At 38.6% G+C, this 18,900-nt stretch overlaps 1 protein-coding gene across 1 annotated transcript in view; it reads right to left on the reverse strand.

The window, feature by feature from the left end:
• VPS13B (vacuolar protein sorting 13 homolog B) overlaps positions 1–18,900 on the reverse strand; it is a 1,115,876-nt gene that overhangs the window by 1,020,432 nt on the left and 76,544 nt on the right. The window contains exons 3-5 of the mRNA XM_007934836.2: positions 11,155–11,275; positions 3,618–3,785; positions 1,388–1,569 (exon numbers count right to left, since the gene is read on the reverse strand). Coding sequence (XP_007933027.1) covers positions 1,388–1,569; positions 3,618–3,785; positions 11,155–11,275 — 471 coding nt within the window. The remainder of the gene's footprint in view (positions 1–1,387; positions 1,570–3,617; positions 3,786–11,154; positions 11,276–18,900) is intronic.

The following is an 18,900-nucleotide window of genomic DNA, read 5'->3' on the forward strand; positions in this document are numbered from 1 at the left end:
AAGTGCCTTAGGCACTATGCTACCAGAGTTCCTCATCCTAGTATAGTTCATTAAATTTGTAGCAACCATCAATAAGATTATTTATATAGCAAAACTTCCACATATCCACAACGTGCTTTCAAAACACATCTTCAATTTATCTTCACATTTTCCAACTTTACTAGAAATCCAAGACTAAAGTAAGCCCATAACTCTAAGACAGACCCCAAACCAAAACCACTGAAGTAAAGCTGATTTCACTTTACAGGGACCCTACACCACAAAGTATAACTGCCCCATAGTGTTCTCAACACTGTAAATATTTACAAAAGCAGACTACCACATCTTTCTCTTGTGGAGCAGCAGGCAAGTTCAAACTGCTGCTCTTTCAACTGGCAGCTGAGCACTTTAACCACTGTGCAACCAGGACTCCTAACTCTAAGGCAAGGACATCAGTACGATTGAGTTAATCATTTCCTATGCTCATCATTATCAAAAAGCTAATTCAAAAACAGAAAGAAAAAATAAATTTCTTAGATGAAACATCATGCACTATGCATAACAGCCATTAGTTTTTTAAAGCAGCCACACCTAAACAGACACACTAGTCAATACCAGCATTCAGACTTACGGTCAGCATTTCCATTATAGAACCTTAGTAGTCAGAGGCTTGTAATTCAACAATAAAAATTTATTTCACATTAAAATTTGGTTAGCAAGATCACAAGACATGGTGTAAGTTTCTTTTCCAAGATAAATACATGAAGAGGTAGAAAAGTAGGTAAATATATAAGTTTGGAAAACTATTAAGTAATAAAAGGCAAGGATTTATGCTTAGAAATTAACTATACACATTGAAATTATATACCAATACCTTGGAGAACAATTTTCACATGTCTCAAAGAAAAGCACCTAAAAATTTTCCATACTGAAAGTTTTTACATATATTTTGAAACCACAGATAAAAGGCTAAAATTTCCTGAACCTTATAAATTATCTAAGAAAGAAAAAGGAAAATAATTATTGTTATCAGATCATGCTGAACAAAATATCAGAATGGAAACAAAGATCATTGATATTTCTGGTCCACTCTGGGTATAATTACACTTATTCATATTATCTCCTTTGTTTACTTGAAGAGAGAAATACTAACAAACATTGAACACACTGAAAAAAAAACTATAGGGGCACAAAACACTTGTCATCAAAATCTCTCTGCTACAACACACAATACAAAAAGTTCTAAGTATAAATATATATTTTTTAATTACAAATATAAATTTTTACAAGAACAAATAATATATGTACTTATAATTCTAATTTTTGGGTTTTGAATACATTGGCTTGCAAAGAGCCAAAAAATGAAACAGAGACATGCGACTGAACTACTAGAAAAAGAGACACTTACTTTAATAACAGATGGCATCTTGTAATTTAGGTTATCATATGTAAAATGCAGACGAGTCCTGAAGGAACATTTATACAATAAAGGATCCTGGTAAAATTCAATTTTACCACTGGCATTTCGCTTATCAAGACAAACTGTACAGTCAGAAAAATTAATAACTTTTCTTAGCACCAGATCAGTTGCTAAAAAAAAAGAAAAAAAACACATGTTAAGTAAAAAAGAAAATTAGGAAAAAGAGCAATGACTATTACTCTACAAATAGTAATAAAAAGAGTAATTTAAGCAAATAATAAGCATTGAATACACGAAGCCAGACCCTATGCAAAGAACTTCTTACTCATTATCTCATTTAAATTTTCCAACAACATCATGAAGTAGGCATAATTACCTCATTTTATATATAAGGAATCAAAGTCAAAACAAGATGAAATCATTTGCTCGCTATTTGCATAACACTAAAATGTAAATTTACATCTAAATTTATGGAAATTTTAATGACAGTCCTTCTCTACAATGAGCTAGTAAATATTAATTTTAAAATAAAATTCGTGAGAACTCATATTAAAAATAACTTTCAGATAATAGTTGTTAATGTGCCACTGAGCCAATTTTGACTCACAGCAACCCTATATAACAGAGCAAAACTATCACTTAGGGTTTTCTAGGCTGTAATTTTACAGGACCAGATCACCAGGTTAGCAGAGGGGCTTAACTATTGCATCACCATAGCTCCTACAAATAAGTTACTCATCTATTGTTTATTTTACTCTGCAAAAACTCACTATTCCTCTCTAAACCTATGCTAATATGGTAGCCACCAACCACATGTAGATATTCACATGCATATTTAAATTAATTAAAACTATACAAAATTAAAAATTCATTTCCTCAGTTACACTAGCAACATTTAAAGTGCTCAAGAGCCACATGTGGCTAGTGGCTATCGTATTAGATAATGAAAACATAAATCATTTCCATTACAGAAAGTTCTATTGCTCTAAAAAATAACACATCAACTACTGGTAACAGCCTAGAAATTGTTTTCAAGGGAATTTTTTAAGATTGCTGGTAAAGTACCAAACTAGAAATGAAATCTTCAGCAAATGAATAATTTTATTCCCAAATGATCAGCTATTCCTAAGAAAATATCAGGCCTAAATCTACTAGCCAGGAGTTTTAAAGTTAGCAGTTACCCACAAGCTATAGCCATGAGATTTCCAAAATAATAAAATATCCTTCAGTCTACACTTAGTACCTCTATTTCTGATTGTATTCTATCTCTAATTTAACTCTTTCATTTTCTTTTCTGATTTTGCATTTAAGTTCTTAAGAAGCAAAATATCAATTCTATACATTACATAAATTTTATTATTTAGTTACTAATGTTACATATGGGAGCTCTGGTAGCCTAGTGCCTAAGGCACTTGACTGCTAATCAGAAGGCTGGCAGTTCAAACCAACCAGCCACTCCCCAGAAGGAAGATGGGGCAATCTACTTCCATAGTGATACTGCCTCAGAAACCCAAGGAAGGGACGCTATGAGTCAAATAAAACTCGACGGCACATAACAACAACAACACAATGTTACATATGTACACATATTAAGAAATGAAAGTGAGAGGATTAAAAATGGAAATCAACTTTAAGAAATCCTCTAGGTACCTCCTCTTGTTTCCTTTCTTTATAATAACAATAATTACCACCTACTCAATATTTGCTATTAATCAGACACAACATTAAATCTTTCACATGTATTGTCTCTTTTAAAATATTTACATGGACATATTTTAAGATGTAACAACTGAGGCACAGTAAAGGTAAGTAATTTGTCTAATATTACACTGTCTGTAGAACAAAGAACCATTATTCAAGTTCTAGTAACTTTATTCCCCAGTGCAGGCTGTTATCCACTATAAGAATGCATTTCAAGGATATAGAAATTATTTCAAAGAGAGAGGAAACTCTTACATTTTGAAAATATTTTTCTTAAATACTAAATATAATAGCAACTACCTTTAAAAAATTTACAAAATCCTTAACCTGGGGGGAAGGAGATCTATTAATTTCCTGCAAGTATATGCTAAATTTTATATATGCTCATTTTTCCAGGTTGAAGGTAAAAGCTTTCATTAGATTCATCAGAGAAAGTTGGCCAAAAAAAAAAAACTTAAGAATCAAGATAATTATTTCAGTTATGGAAAAAAGTACACTGTTGTTGACATTCACTCACCAGAAATATCCATGAATGCACGATCCCATAATTCACCTACTGTGTAACATTCTGCAGAAGTGATATTGACTGACAGAACAATATCATCTTCAACATATTTTAGTATGAGGTTATTTATAACAATGTTTACATTATTTACAACCCGCCGAATCAGGCTTTGCACATAACCTATGAAACAGAGGGGAAAAGTATTTAATTAGCTATAAATACATCAACAAATTATTTCTTAAAACTTTACTGAACTTAATGTATATGAAAGATAGGTAATATTAAAGTTAAGAAGCTTGCCAAAGTAACACAGCTAATAAGTAGAATATTTGGTTAAAAAAAAAAAAAAAAACATTACCAAGACATTCTATTTGATGAACTCTTCATGTTCTAGGAGAAACTATATAGACTGTACCTTCTTTTTTTATTATTTGTATTGCTGTCATACACCAATTCAATAATTTTCACATGTACAATTCAGTGACTTGATTGTATTCTTTAAGTTACACAACCTTTCTCATTTTCCAAACTGTTCCTCCCCCATTAACATAAACTCACTACTCTTTATGCTTTCTATCTAATCTTATGAGTTACTGTTGTCAATTTGATCCCATTAAGACAGATCTTAAAAGATAATGATGCTCCAGGCAGACATTCTTTACTAGTTAAACTAAAGTATTGCTACGTTTTAAAAAGACTCCAGGGGGTGGATAGATGGGTGAATAGTCTGAATGATCAAGTATATCTAGGCAGGCGGTAGTACGCCTATGACCATGTACAGGGTTGGCAGGCAACGTTTCTACATGCATGGATGTAGGTGCTGTAACAACATGCAAACATATCGTAGAGCTGACAAGGGGCAAAGTTGTGGTGGCTTCTTGGCCACAGCCAGCTATCCTAAGGGAGCAAGTAGTTGGACCCGTGGGCTCAGGACCATGGCTGCAGGGGACATCAAGCTCAATTAGTATAATACACTACACACACACACTGTTCTACATTCTCCTTTAGTGAACAGTGGCTGAGGTCTTAAAAGCTTGCAAGCAGCCATCTAGATGAAACAATGGATCTCTCCTTAGCCAGACCAAAGCAGAATAAAGCAAACCAAAGACAAACACATGGAAACAATTAGTGAAAGAGACTAGCGGACCATGCAATCCTCAGCATGTATGACCATAAGGCCAGAAGAACTAGATGGTGCCTGGCTATCACTGTTAACCACTCAGAGAGGTATCAATACAAGAGATCCTGGATAGAGTGGGAGAACAATGAGGAAAACTTAAAATCATAAAAAAAAAAAAAAAAAAAGATCAGGTTTGCTGATCTGATACAGCTTGGTGGGACCCCTGAGATTATGGCCCCCTAGTCACCCTTCTGGTCTGGAAATGAACTTGCTCCTGTGGCTCCCAGCCTAACAGACAGGTATATGGGGTGAACATTTACATTACGTAGATACACCCTTGGAGTAATCAATCACAGGAGAACAAAAAGGAAGGTTTGCACAGGGAGATGGTTCAGGGAGCCAGAAATACATAGGAAAGAAGTACACAAGGAAGAGTAACTACAGGGAGGAAGGGGAAAGAGAACTGCTACACTGTGGGGAATTGAAGTCAGTATCATGAAAAAAAAAAAAAAAAAAAGGATGAACTGCTACATGGAAAATAAATTTGCTCTGTAAACTTTTACCCAAATCACAACAAAAATTTTACAAACAGAAAAAACACTCCAAAGGATATATTTAGTTTAAGATGTAAAGATTATCTCAGGGCAATAGTTTCAGGGATTCAGCCAGTTCCATGGTTTCAGAAAGTCTGGATCTCATGAGAATTTAAAATTCTATTCTACATTTTTTCCCTTTTGATCAGGAGTATATGTTCTTCTTCATTACTACAACTTTTTGGATTATTTGTTTAACATGCAGATTGAATAAGTAGAGTGAAAGAATACAACTCTGACACACATTTCCTGATTTAAAACCATGCAGTATCTTTTTGTTCTATCTGAATGACTGCAATTGCTCTATATACAGATTCCTCAGGAGCTCAGGTAAGAAGGTCAGAGAGCCCAACCCAGGTAGGAAGCAAGATGCCAGGACAGACAGCCAGATACAGGTAAGGGAGGAGAGAGAATCCACCCAGGAAGGAAGCAGGAGCCAGGGCAGACGGCCGGATACAGGTACGGGGGAAGGCCAGAAGTGGCGGGAGCATTTTGGAACACCTAAGGGAGACAAACTTGTCTATCAGTTTGTCGTACTGTGGTGGCTTGTATGTTGCTGTGAGGCTGGAGGCTGTGCCACCAGTGTTTCAAACGCCAGCAGGGTTGCCCATGGTGGATGGATTTCAGCGGAGCCTCCAGACTGAGAGAGACTCGGAAGAAAGAAGAAGTCATCCAATTCTCAAAGAATTGGCCAGGAAAAACCTTACGAGTAGCAGTGAAACACTGTCTGATATATTATTGGACAACTTTATGAATAACCCTGAAACAGTGTCTGATACAGTGGTAGAAGATGAGGCCCTCAGGTCAGAAGGCACTCAAAATACCATTGGGAAAGAGCTGTGTCATCACAGTAGAACCAATGTTAACGATACAGATAAAGTACAGCTTGCAGGACCTCCATTTGCTGACATGGCATGACTCAAAATGAGAATAAACAGCCACAAACATCCATTAATAATCAGAATATGAAATGTATGATGTATGAATCTAAGAAAATTGGAAGTTATCAAAAATGAAATGGAACACATAAAGATTGATATCCTAGGCATTAGCGAGCTGAAATGGACAGGTTTTGGCCATTTTGAATCAGACAACCATATGATCTACTGCGCTAGGAATAACAAGCTGGAGAGCAATAGAGTGGCATTAATTGCCACAAAGAATGTTTCAAAATCTATGCTGAAGTACAATACTGTCAAGTGATAGGATAATATCCATATGCCTACAAGGAAGGCCAGTTAATACTACTATTATTCAAATTTCCACACCAACCACCAAAGCCAAAGATGAGGAAATTGAAGATTTTACCAACTTCTGAGATGGACCAAATGTGCAATCAAGATGTGATAATTACCACTAGTGACTGGAATGCAAAAGTTGAAAACCAAGAAGAATTACAATAGTTGGAAAATTGGCCTTAGTGGCAGATATAACGCTGGAGATCACAGGATAGAATTTTGCAAGACCAACTACTTATTTACTGCAAATACCTTTTTTCAACAACACAAACAGAGGCTACACGTGTGGACTTCATGTCTACATGTACGCAGGAATGAGACTGACCACATCTGTGGCAAGAGGTGATTGAAAAGCTCAATATCTTCAGCCAAAACAAGGCCAGGAGCTGACTGTGGAACAGATCAACTGCTCATATGCAAATTCAAGCTGAAGCTAAAGACAACTTAAACAAGTCCACAAGAACCAAATATGACCTTGAATATATCCCTCCAGAATTTAGAGACCAACTAAAGGGCAGATTTGATGCACTGAACAACAATGACCGAAAACCAGAGCAATTATGGGATGATATAAAGAACATCATCCATGAAGAAAGCAAAAGTCCATTAAAAAGACAAGAAAGGAAGAAAAGTCCAAAATGGATGTCAGAAGAGACTCTGAAACTTGCTCTTGAATGGAGAGTAGCTAAAGCAAATGGACAAGATAAAAGAGCCGAACGGAAGATTTCAAAGAGCAGCTCAAGAAGACAAAGTCAATTACTATAATGAAATGTGCAAAGACCTGGAGTTAGAAAACCAAAAGGTAAGAACATGCTCAGCATTTCTCAAGCTGAACGAACTGAAGAAAAAATTTAAGCCTCGAGTTGCAATAATGAAAGATTCTATGGGCAAAATATCGAATGATGCAGGAAATATCAAAAGAAGATGGAAGGAATATACAGAGTCACTGTACCAAAAAGAACTCGTCGATGTTCATCCATTTCAGGAGCTGGCACATGATCAAGAACCAATGGTACTGAAGGAAGAAGTCAAAGCTGCACTGAACAAAGTAGCGAAAAAAAAAAAAAAACAAGGCTCCAGGAATTAATGGAATACCCACTGAGATGTTTCAACAAATGGACACCACGTCAGAGGCACTCACTCGGCTATGCCAGATTTGGAAGACAGCTACCTGGCCAACTGACTGGAAGAGACCCATATTTGTACCCATTCCAAAGAACGGTGAGCCCACAAAATGTGGAAATTATCAAACAAGATCACACACAGATCTTACTGGAGATAATTCAAAAACGGTTGCAGCAGTATACCGACAGAGAACTTCCAGAAATGCAAGCTGGATTCAGAAGAGGACATGGAACGAGGGATACCATCGCTGATGTCAGATAGATCTTAGCTAAAAGCAAAGAATACCAGAAAGATGTTTACTTGTGTTTTATTGACTACGCAAAAACATTTGATTGTGTGGATCATAACAAATTATGGATAATATTGAGAAGAATGGGAATTCCAGAACACTTAATTGTACTTGTGAGGAACGTGTACATAGACAGGAGGCTATCGTTCAAACAGAACAAGGGGACACTGCATGGTATAAAATCAAGAAGGGAGTGCGTGAGCGTTCTATCCTTTCACCATACTTAGTCAATCTATATGCTGAGCAAATAACCCAAGAAGCTGGACTATATGAAGAAGAATATCACATCAGGATTGGAGGAAGACTCATTAACAACCTGTGATATGCTGACAACACAACTTCACTTGCTGAAAGTGAGGATGACTTGGAGCACTTACTGATGAAGACTGGAAACTACAGTCTGCAGTATGGAATACACCTCAATATAAAGAAAACAAAACTTCTCCCAACTGGACAAAAAGCAGCAGCATGACAAATGAAGAAAAGACTGAAGTTGTCAAAGACTTCATATTCCTTGGTTCCACAATCAACACCAATGGAAACAGCAGTCAAGATATCAGATGACATATAGCACTGGGAAAATCAGCTGCAAAATACCTCTTTCAAGTGCTGAAGAACGAACAAAAAATACCTCCTTGAAGACTAAGGTGTGCCTAACACAAGCCATGGTATTTTCAATCACCTCATATGCATATGAAAGCTGGACAATAAATTAGGAAAACTGTAGTAGTTATGTTTGTGTGTCAACTTGGCTGGGCCTGGTTGAGTGGCTGGGCAGCTGGTGGTAATTATTCCCCATGATGAGACTGGCAATCAACTCCACGGTGGGATCTACCACAAGCAGCTGAGTAGCTGCCTTTGGGATGTGGTCTGCTTCCTGTATATAAGGAGAAGCCTTGGGGAATGGTCTCTAGCCTTTGGCATGCTTGGACCCTGCATGTAGCTGTGTTGTTCCTCAGCAGCCTGCTATGCTCTGCCGATCCTGGGACTTACAATGGACTTAAGTTAATAGCCTGCCGTGTGGTTTGGTAACATCGGGACTGTGCCTTTTTACTTCTCTACCTTGGGGCTTCTCAGCCTCAGCAGCCAGCAGCTGTCTGAGTGAAAAAACGCCTCTAGCTCCAGTGGCAGAGATGACTGGCCACCCATCAGTAATACGTGCTCCGCTTATCAGTATGTGGCATTGTCAGGAAGATGAGACTTCCCAGCAACACATAATACCCAAATAGTTTTCTTCAATGAAATTTGAGCAAAAGGGTTATGTACCACTTACATCCTCTGGTTATTTAGCCTGGATGAGTCTTCTCCAGAGTCTATGGGTGGGGCAAATGGTTAATAAACTCAGCTGCTAACCTAAAGGTTGGATGTTCAAGTCCACTCAGAGGGTTCTTAAAAGAAAGGCCTGGCAATCTACTTCGAAAATCAGGCACTGAAAACCCTACATACCAAGAGTTCTACTCTAACACACGTGGTACCATCATGAGTTGGAATCACCTCAATGCTAACTGGTTTGGTTTGGGTCTTCATCAGTCTCTTTCCTCTTAAACAGGCTAAAAACAACGGAATGCAAGGTATGGCCCAGGTGACAGGAAAGCATCACGATAAAAGAATAAGGGATCCCTAGTGGAACAGGGCTCTTGTCTTTGGACTGGTACATGAAGGACTAACACTTCTGTTGTGATGGTTTCTGTTGAATCAGCTCTGACTAGTGGCAACTTTGTATACAACAGAATGAAGCATTGCCCAGTCCTGCTTCATCCTCAGAGTGACCATCATGTTCACATTTACAGCTATTGTGCCAATCCATTTCCCCATGGGGCTACCATGCCCTCACTGACCCTCTACTTCACAAAACATGATGTCTTCCTCCAGTGATTGATCCCTGCTGATGATATGTCTACATCACACAAGTCAGGCAATGTACTCTTGTAACACATAACATATGAATTGTTTAATTTTCAGAAGTAGGTAATAGGTCTTTCTTCATAGTCTGTATTAGCATGTGTAAGCTTCAAGTTAACCAGATTCAAACTCTTCTGATCTCCTCCCTCAAAGAATATCACATCATAATCTTGAAAACAAGAGCATTCCAATGTCAACTACAATTGACAAAAAGAGTGAGTGATAAAATCAAAAGAGTCTGATAAACAACCACTAAGCATGTAAGGTCAGCAATGCACTTAAGCCACAAAAAAACCAAACTCACTGCCGTCGAGTAGGATCCGACTCCTAGCAATCTCTCTTTGGATTTCCAAGGCAGTATCACTACAGAAGTAGACTGCCCAATCTTCCTTCCAAGGAGTGGTTAGTGGGTTTAAACCGCCAGCCTTCTGATTAGCAGTCAAATGCCTTAGTTACTATGCCACCAGAGCTGATATAATAATAATCATTTTTTGTCCTTCATTAAATATTTAAATATTATAGAACTGTTATTTTCAAGCCACTGTCCCAGGTAAATGAAAATTGCAAGAAATAACACATATGATGCACAAGATCCCTTTATATATGTATATACATATATATATATATATATATATACACACACACACACACACACACATATACACACACATACATACACACATAAAATTGTGTGATTCCACTAATGAATTTTATAGCATCAGAATTTTAAAAGTTCCAGAAACTCAGAACAATCCATTATCTTTTCTCTGTTTATCACTAGGGAAAAAGAACAAAGATACTATGAGTGGGATATCAGAAACCAATCTTCACATTAAGAGGCTGTAAGAAAGGAACTCTAAGAAATAACCTGCTGCAGAAGATCAAAATCCCAATGGAAGTTATTTGTGAGGCCTCTGGATTGATTCTGTTCAAAACTAATACAACCAATGCACATGCACAAATAGTCAAAAAGTTTCATGACCCTAAAAATGACTGGTAGTGTATATGCTACAAAGGGTTAAAGCAATGATTAATAACAAACGAATTCTGGTTTTACCAATCCTGTTAGAAGTTACTTCCACAAAAACAAACTCACTGCCATCAAGATGATTTGACTCATAGCAACCCCTCCTTGGGTTTCTGAGGCAGCAGCAACTCTACGAAAGTAGACTGCCCAATCATCCTTCTGAGGAGTGGCTAGTGGGTTTGAACTGCCAGTCTTCTGGTTAGCAGTCAAATGCCTTAGCCACTCTGCGACCAGAGCTCCCCAGAAGTTACTTACCTGGTGGTAAATCAGGATCTGTGGGAGCAGTCTGCTGAATTCTTCTGGGTTTTACCGATGACTTTGTGTTCTCAGTAGTACTACGGTTGGTAGAATTAGAACCACAGCTTTCATGGTCATCCTAGTTTAGTTTACAAAAAAACGAAGGGGAAAAAACCATCAATCATCATTCAAGAACTAGGAAAAGTTTTCCTGAATATATGAAGTTTTATCGTTACTAAGTGAGCTACACATATGATCAAGAGCCGATAGTAATGAAGGAAGAATTCCAACCTTCACTGAAGACATTGGTCAAACACAAAGCTCAGGAATTGCAGAATACCAACTGAAATGTTTCAGGAAATAGATGCAATACTGGAAACGTTCACTCATTTATGCCAAGAAATTTGTAAGACAACTTACCTGGCCAACTGAGTGGCAGCCATCCATATATGCACCCATTCCAAAGAAAGGTGATCAAACAGAATTGTGAAATTATCAAACAATACCACTAATATCACACACAAGTAAAATTTTGCAGGATATAATTAAAAAATAGCTACAACTTTATACAGACAAAACCAAAAAAGCCAAACGCACTGCCATTAAGTCAATTCTGAATCACTCTTTTGCATTCTATTTAACAATGTTTGCTGTTTCTGTTATTAGTTGCCATCCAGTTAGTTCTGACATACAGCGATGACCCAAAGGACAAAAGAAGGAAACATTGTCTGTTCCTGCACCATTCCCACAATCACTGTCATCTGACCTCATTGTTGCAGTTCTTGTGTCAATCCATCTCGTTGGGGGTCTTCCTCTTTCTCACTGACCACCCACTTTACCAAGCATCATGTCCTTCTCAGGGGACTTGTAACTCCTCATAAGATACCAAAAACAAATGAGCGAAGTCAGATCATCCTCCCTTCCAAAGAGCATCGCATCTGTATTTCTTTCAAGAGATGTTTCTTCTTTCTTCTGGCAGTCCACATCACATTAAATATTCTTCACCAACACCATAATTCAAATGCATCATTCTTCTAGGACTTCCTTACTCATTGTCAACTTTTCACATGCATATGACGTGTCTGAAAACACCGTGTCGTGGGATACATGTACCTTATTCCTCAAAGTGACATTTTAAAACTTTGAAGAAATTTTTGCAGCACATTAACCAAATGCAATATATCCCTTGGACTTGTTTTTATTTTCTTCAGTTTAAACTTTAATTTGCATATGAATAACTGATGATCACTGAGATGGCCTATGGCTTTGTTCTGACTGATGATATTGAGCTTCTCTATCGTCATTCCACAGATGTAGTTGATTTGATTCCTGTGTACTCCAGCCAGCAAGGTCTGTGTTGTTACTGTTGTTAGGTGCCATCGAGTCATCTCCAACTCATAGCAACCCTATGCACAGCAGAATGAAACAATGCCCGGTCCCACACCAGCTCCATGATCCCTGCTATACTTGAGCTCGTCGCCACAGTCACTGTGTCAATCCATCTCGTTGAGGGCATTCCCCTCTTTCGTCGACTATCTATCTTACCAAGCATGACACCCTTCTCCAGGGAATGGTCCCTCCTGATAATATGACCAAAGTAGGTGAGACAAAGTCTGGCCATTCTCACTTCCAAGGAGCATTCCTGCTGCACTTTCTCCAGGACAGATTTGTTAGTTCTTTTAGCAGTCCATGGTACCTTCAACATTCTTCGCCAGCATCACAACTCAAAAGCATCAATTCTTCAGTCTTCCTTATTCATTGTCCAGCTCTCACATGCATATGAGATGATTGAAAATAACATGGCTTCTGTTAAGTGCAGCTTAGTCCTCAAGGAGACATCTTTGCTCCTCAGCACTTGAAAGATGTCCTTTGAAGCCAACTTGCCCAGTGCTATACATTGTCTGATGTCCTGACTGCTGCTTCCATTAATGTCAATTATAAAACCAAGCAATGTGAAGTCTTTGACAACGTCAATCCTTTCTCCATTTATCGTGATGCTGCTTATAGGTCTAGTTGTGAGGATTTCTGTTTTCTTTATATTGAGATTTAATCCGTACTGCAAACTATATTCTTCAGTCTTCATCAGTAAGTGCTTCAAGCCATCCCTATTTTCAGCAAGCAAAGTTGTGCTGTTAGTTTATCACAAGTTGTTAACAATTCTTCCTCCAATCTTCATGCTATGTTCTTCTTCATATAGTCCAGCTTCTCGGGTTATTTCCTCAGCATATAAACTGAGTAAGTATGGTGAAAGGATAGAACCCTAACACACTCCCTTCTTGATTTTAAACCATGCAGTGTCCCCTTGTTCTGTTCAAATAACAGTCTCCTGGTCTATGTATAGATTCCTCAGGAGTACAATTAAGTGTTCTGGAATTCCCATTCTTCTCAATGTTATCCATAATTTCTTATAATCCACACAATCAAATGCTTTTACATAGTCAATAAAACACAGGTAAACATCTTTCTGGTATTCTTTGCTTTGAACCAAGATCAGCAATGATATCCCTTGTTCCACATCCTCTTCTGAATCCAGCTTGTACTTCTGGAAGTTCTCAGTCAATATACTCCTGTAAATGTTTTTTAATTATCTTCAGTAAGATTTTACTTGCATGCTATATTAATGACATTGTTCGATAATTTCCACATTCTGTGGGATTACCTTTCGTGGAATGGGTACAAATATGGATGTCTTCCAGTCAGTTGGCCAGGTAGCTGTCTTCCAAATCTCTTGGCATAAATTAGTGAGTGCCTCCAGTGAGGTATGTGTTTGCTGAAACATCTCAACAGGTATTCCATCAATTCCTGGAGCCTTGTTTTTCACCACTTCCTTCAGTGCAGCTTTGACTTCTTTCTTCAGTAGCACTGATTCTTGATCACATGCCACCTCCTGAAATGGATGAACATTGACAAGTTCTTTTTGGTACAGTGACTCTGTGTATTCCTTCCATCTTTTTTTGATGCTTCCTAAATCATTCAATATTTTGTCCACAGGATCTTTCAATATTACAACATGAGGCTTAAATTTTTTCCTCAATTCTTTTAGCTTGAGAGGTGCCGAGCGTGTTCTTCTCTTTTGGTTTTCTAACTCCAGGCCTTTGCACATTTCATTACAATAACTGACTTTGTCTGCTTGAGCTGTTCTTTGAAATCTTTTGTCCAGCTCTTTTACCTTGTCATTTCTTCCATTTGCTTTAGCCACCCTCCACTAAGGGCAAATTGTAGAGTCTCTTCTGACATCCATTTTGGTCTTTTCTTCTTTTCTCATTTTTTTAATGACCTCTTGCTTTCTTTGTGGATGATATTCTTGATGTCATCCCACGAATCTTCAGGTTTTTGGTCACTGGTGTTCAATGCATCATATTGTTCTTTAGATGGTCTCTAAATTCAGAAGGGATATATTCAAAGTCATATTTTGGCCCTTCTGGACGTGTTTTAATTGTCTTCAATTTTCAAGCTCAAAAGTTGCATATGAGCAGTTGATGGTCTGTTCCACAATCAGCTCCTGGCCTTGTTTTGGCTAAAGATATTGAGCTTTTCCACCACCTCCTGCCACAGATGTAGTCAATCTAATTCCAATGGATTCCATCTGCCAAAGTCCACATGTATAACCACCATCTGTGTTGCTGAAAAAAGGTATTTGCAATGAATAAGTTGTTGGTCTTTGAAAACTCTATCATGCAGTCTCCAGTGTTATTTCTGTCACCAAGGCCAAATTTTCCAACTACCAGTGATTCTTCTTTGTTTCCAACTTTTGCATTCCAGTCATCAGTTATAATTAACACATCTTGATTGCAAGGGATCTAGGTAAAGGGAGGGACCCAGGCCCCACCCCCAAGAAGTGGGAAAGCATGGGAAAGGAAAGCCAAGCCAGTGGGACAAGACAGGGTGAGCAGTGGTAGGAACCCAGGCAAGGCAAGGGACCCAGGTCCCAGTCCCAAGAGGTAGGAAAGCAGGGGAAAGGAAAGCCAAGCCAAGGGGAGGACAGAGCAAGCAGCAGCAGGGATCCAGGCAGCTAAAGGAGACCAACTTGTCTGTCAGTTTGTCGTACTGTGGTGCCTTGCGTGTTGCTGTGAGGCTCGAGGCTGTGCTACTGGTATTTCAAACACCAGCAGGGTTGCACATGGTGCATAGTTTTCAACACAATTTACAGACTGAAAAGACTAGGAAGAAGGAAGAGGCCATCCACTTCTCAAAGAATTAGCCAGGGAAAACCTTATGAACAGCAGAGAAACACTGTGTGATACATTACTGCACAACTTTACAAACAGCCCGGAAACACTGTCCAATACAATCCAGGAGGACGAGCCCCTTAGGTTGGAAGGCTCTCAAAATACAACTGGGAAAGAGCTGCATCATCCAAGTACAACCAATCTTAATGATACGGATAAAGTAAAGCTTTCAAGACCTTCATTTGCTGACAACTCAAATTAAGGAGAAACAGCTGCAAACATCCATAATAATCGGAACAGGGAATGTAAAAAGCACGCATGTAGGAAAATTGGAAGTTGTAAAAAAATGAAATGGAACGCATAAAGATTGATATCTCAGGCACTAGTGAGCTGATATGGACTGGTTTTGGCCATTTTGAATCAGAGAACCACATGATCTACTATGGAAGGAATGACAATTTGAAGAGGAATGGCATGGCATTCATCATCACAAAGGATGTTTCAAGATCTGTCCTGAACTACAATGCTGTCAGTGAGAGGATAATGTTCATATGGCTACAAGGAAGACTAGTTAATACTACCATTATTCAAATTTATGCACCAACCACCAAAGCCAAAGATGATGAAATTGAAGATTTTTATCAACATCTGCAGTCTGAAATTGACCAAACGTGCAGTCAAGATGTGTTAATTATCACAGGTCTATGTGCATACTCACTGTTTATGTCATTGAAAAAGGTATTTGCAATGAACAAGTCTTTGGTCTTACAAAATTCTATCATACCGTCTCTGGCATCATTTACATCTCTGTGATAGCTGAAGCTGTGTGTCAATTTGGCTGGACCGCAATTCTGTGTGGTTTAAGCAGCTGTGATGTGGTTATTCCCATGATGGGATTAGATATATATGTTTTGAGCAGTCAATCCGTTGAAAGGGAATTTCCCTAGGGGTGTGGCCTGCTTCCAGTATATTTATGGACATCCTGGGAAAAGAGACTCTCTTCTGTAGATCAGGATTCTGTTGTGCTGCCTACAACTGTCCTTGAGCGAACAACCCACCATTCGGCCTGAAGATCTTGGTTTCATCATTTGTTGGAGTCAAGCCTGCCAACCTTGAGCTCCTCAGCCCCTGTAGCTGCATGAGTCAGGAAAAGCCTCCAGCTTGACGTTTGATCCAAGAACTTTGGACTTGCCAGCTTCTATAAGTGTGTGAGCCATTTTCCTAAGACAAATTTCTCTTTCTCTATATATATGTTTTACTGGTTTTGTTTCTCTAGAAAACCCAGTCTAACACAATCTCCAAGGCTATATTTTCCAAATACCAATCCTACTTTTTCATTTCCAGCTTTCACATTCTAATCATTAGTAATTATCAATGTATCTTGACTGCATGATTGGTCAATTTCAGACTGCAGAAGTTGGTAAAAATCTTCATCTTCTTCATCTTTGGCTTTAGTGGTTGGTGCATAAATCTAAGTAACAGTTGTATTCACTGGTCTTCTTTATAAGCATATGAATATTATCCTATCACTAATAGCACTGTACTTCAGGACAAATCTTGAAATGTTCTTTCTGATGATGAATGTCACATCACTTCTCTTCAATTTCTCATTTCCAGCATAGTAGACCACATGATTATTAGATTCAAAATGGCCAATACCAAAGCTCGCAAATGAGGAAGACAAACTATACAAACCATCTACAAAAAAGGCACAAGTAACTAAAGGAAACAAATACAGATGAAAATTTTTGAATCCTGATTTGTAAAGGAAAGGATAAAGAAGTGGAGCAAATACCAACTAGATGAAGATATCAAATGAAAACAGAGAAAAAGGAAACAAATAGAGTGGTGAATTGTCAACCAGCCTGACTCCATGCAGCCATTTTGAATTTTTGCAAGCAGCATTCCAATCAGGGCAGAAACCTGGTAACTGTCCCTGCACAAGCACACATACAGGTAGCTGGCAACTAGAAAGGTGTAATATTCCCCTTTCTCCCCAAAAACCACATGGTAACCAGAAGTGTGATCATCCCCCAGCCCCATCTACCTTCTGGAACCGCAGGAACTGCATCGCAGGGTGGATGCACTGCCTCTAGCTGCCTTCTGGACCAGACACTCTGTACCCAGGCACCTTCTTGGCCAACAGGAACTTCTTCCAGTACCAGCTGCCTGGCCCCTTGCCACCTTCAGGGCCAGCAAAAAAATGTTCCAATACCAGGCATCCAGACTTAGCCACCATCAGGGAGAACAGGAACTTCTTCTGGGTTCAGGCACTGTCCCTAGCTGCCTTGTGGACCAACAGGAACTACTCTGGGGACAAGGCACTCTGTTCCCAGCCTCCTTTTAGCTTGGTATGAACATCTTCCAGAACCAGGCCTTCTGGGCCAGCAGGAACTCTTTTCAACTCCAGGTACCCTGCCCTCAGCCACATTCTATGGCAGCAGACCCTATAGCCCAGGCCTGGTTCACTACCCCAAGGCACCCCTAGACCACCAAGAACTCCATCAGGAACCAGGTGGCCTGTACCTGGTTTGTCTGCTCCACCAGCAGGAGCACTGACTGAGTGAACTCTCCTTGGTTTTCTCCTTTCATTTTTTTCCTTCTTTTCTCTTCCTTCCCTTCCCCTGTATATGTTTATTTCTTTCTCTTATTTCCTCTTTGCTTTTTTCTTTCTTTTCTTCATTTTGTCTTTTCTTTTTATCCTTTACTTGTCTTTCTTTTAATCTTTTTATATTTACCTTACTATTTTCTTTTCCTTTTTCTCTTTTCTTTATTCAACCTGACTAGACAAATAGAGTGGTCCTTCTCTTTTACCATTTTTTTTTTTAACTGTTAAGGTAACTTTAATTTTGTTTTCCCTCACATTTCATGCACACACACTTGATACATAGACTTCATAAACTCCTGATACAGGGAGAATTTTAACTAAGGATTTATTTATTTACTTATTTTTAACAAGATAAGTAAAAGAAGTATAAATGAATATTCATTGATCTCATTGATTTGGATGCTGGAAAATAATAAGAATGCTCGTTGTTAATCATAGTTTTGATAAAGCCTCAGAGAAGCCATGGAGCACTTTGCATTTAGTAACAAAATTATGTTAGGTCCCCTGCCTGCCTGCCCATCACACCTTGTACAGGGATGCATACCTGACCTTACAATAAGGGCAAAAAAACAACCACCAAAAATTATTTGATATATCTTAAAACCTAACCATGGGGCTTTTTCCTTTTTTTTAATTTTCTTGTGATTTGGGTAAAAGTTTACAAAGCAAATTCACTTTCCATACAGCAGTTCACATACACTTTGCCTCATAACATTGACTACAATTTCCCACAAGGCAACACCTCTTTTCCCACTTCCTCCCCAGAGTTACCTCTTTCATGTCTCCTTCCCTCCCATGCACTCCTGCCCCGAGCTGTCTCCCTGTCCATACACCGCTCTTTTATTCTCCCATGACTGTTCTCTCCAAGGAGTGTTATCTGCCTAATGCAAATGTTCAGCTCATATGTCTGTCTTTTTGGCTGGAAGCCAGAATGGGTTTAATTCCAGACCTAAAGGGCAGCTAGGGGCCATAGTCTCAGGGGTTCCA

This window comes from Orycteropus afer, unplaced genomic scaffold (genome assembly GCF_000298275.1).
Source record: "Orycteropus afer afer isolate SDZICR_OR568_19922 unplaced genomic scaffold, OryAfe1.0 scaffold00021, whole genome shotgun sequence".
In the NCBI taxonomy this organism is placed as follows: Eukaryota; Metazoa; Chordata; class Mammalia; order Tubulidentata; family Orycteropodidae; genus Orycteropus; species Orycteropus afer.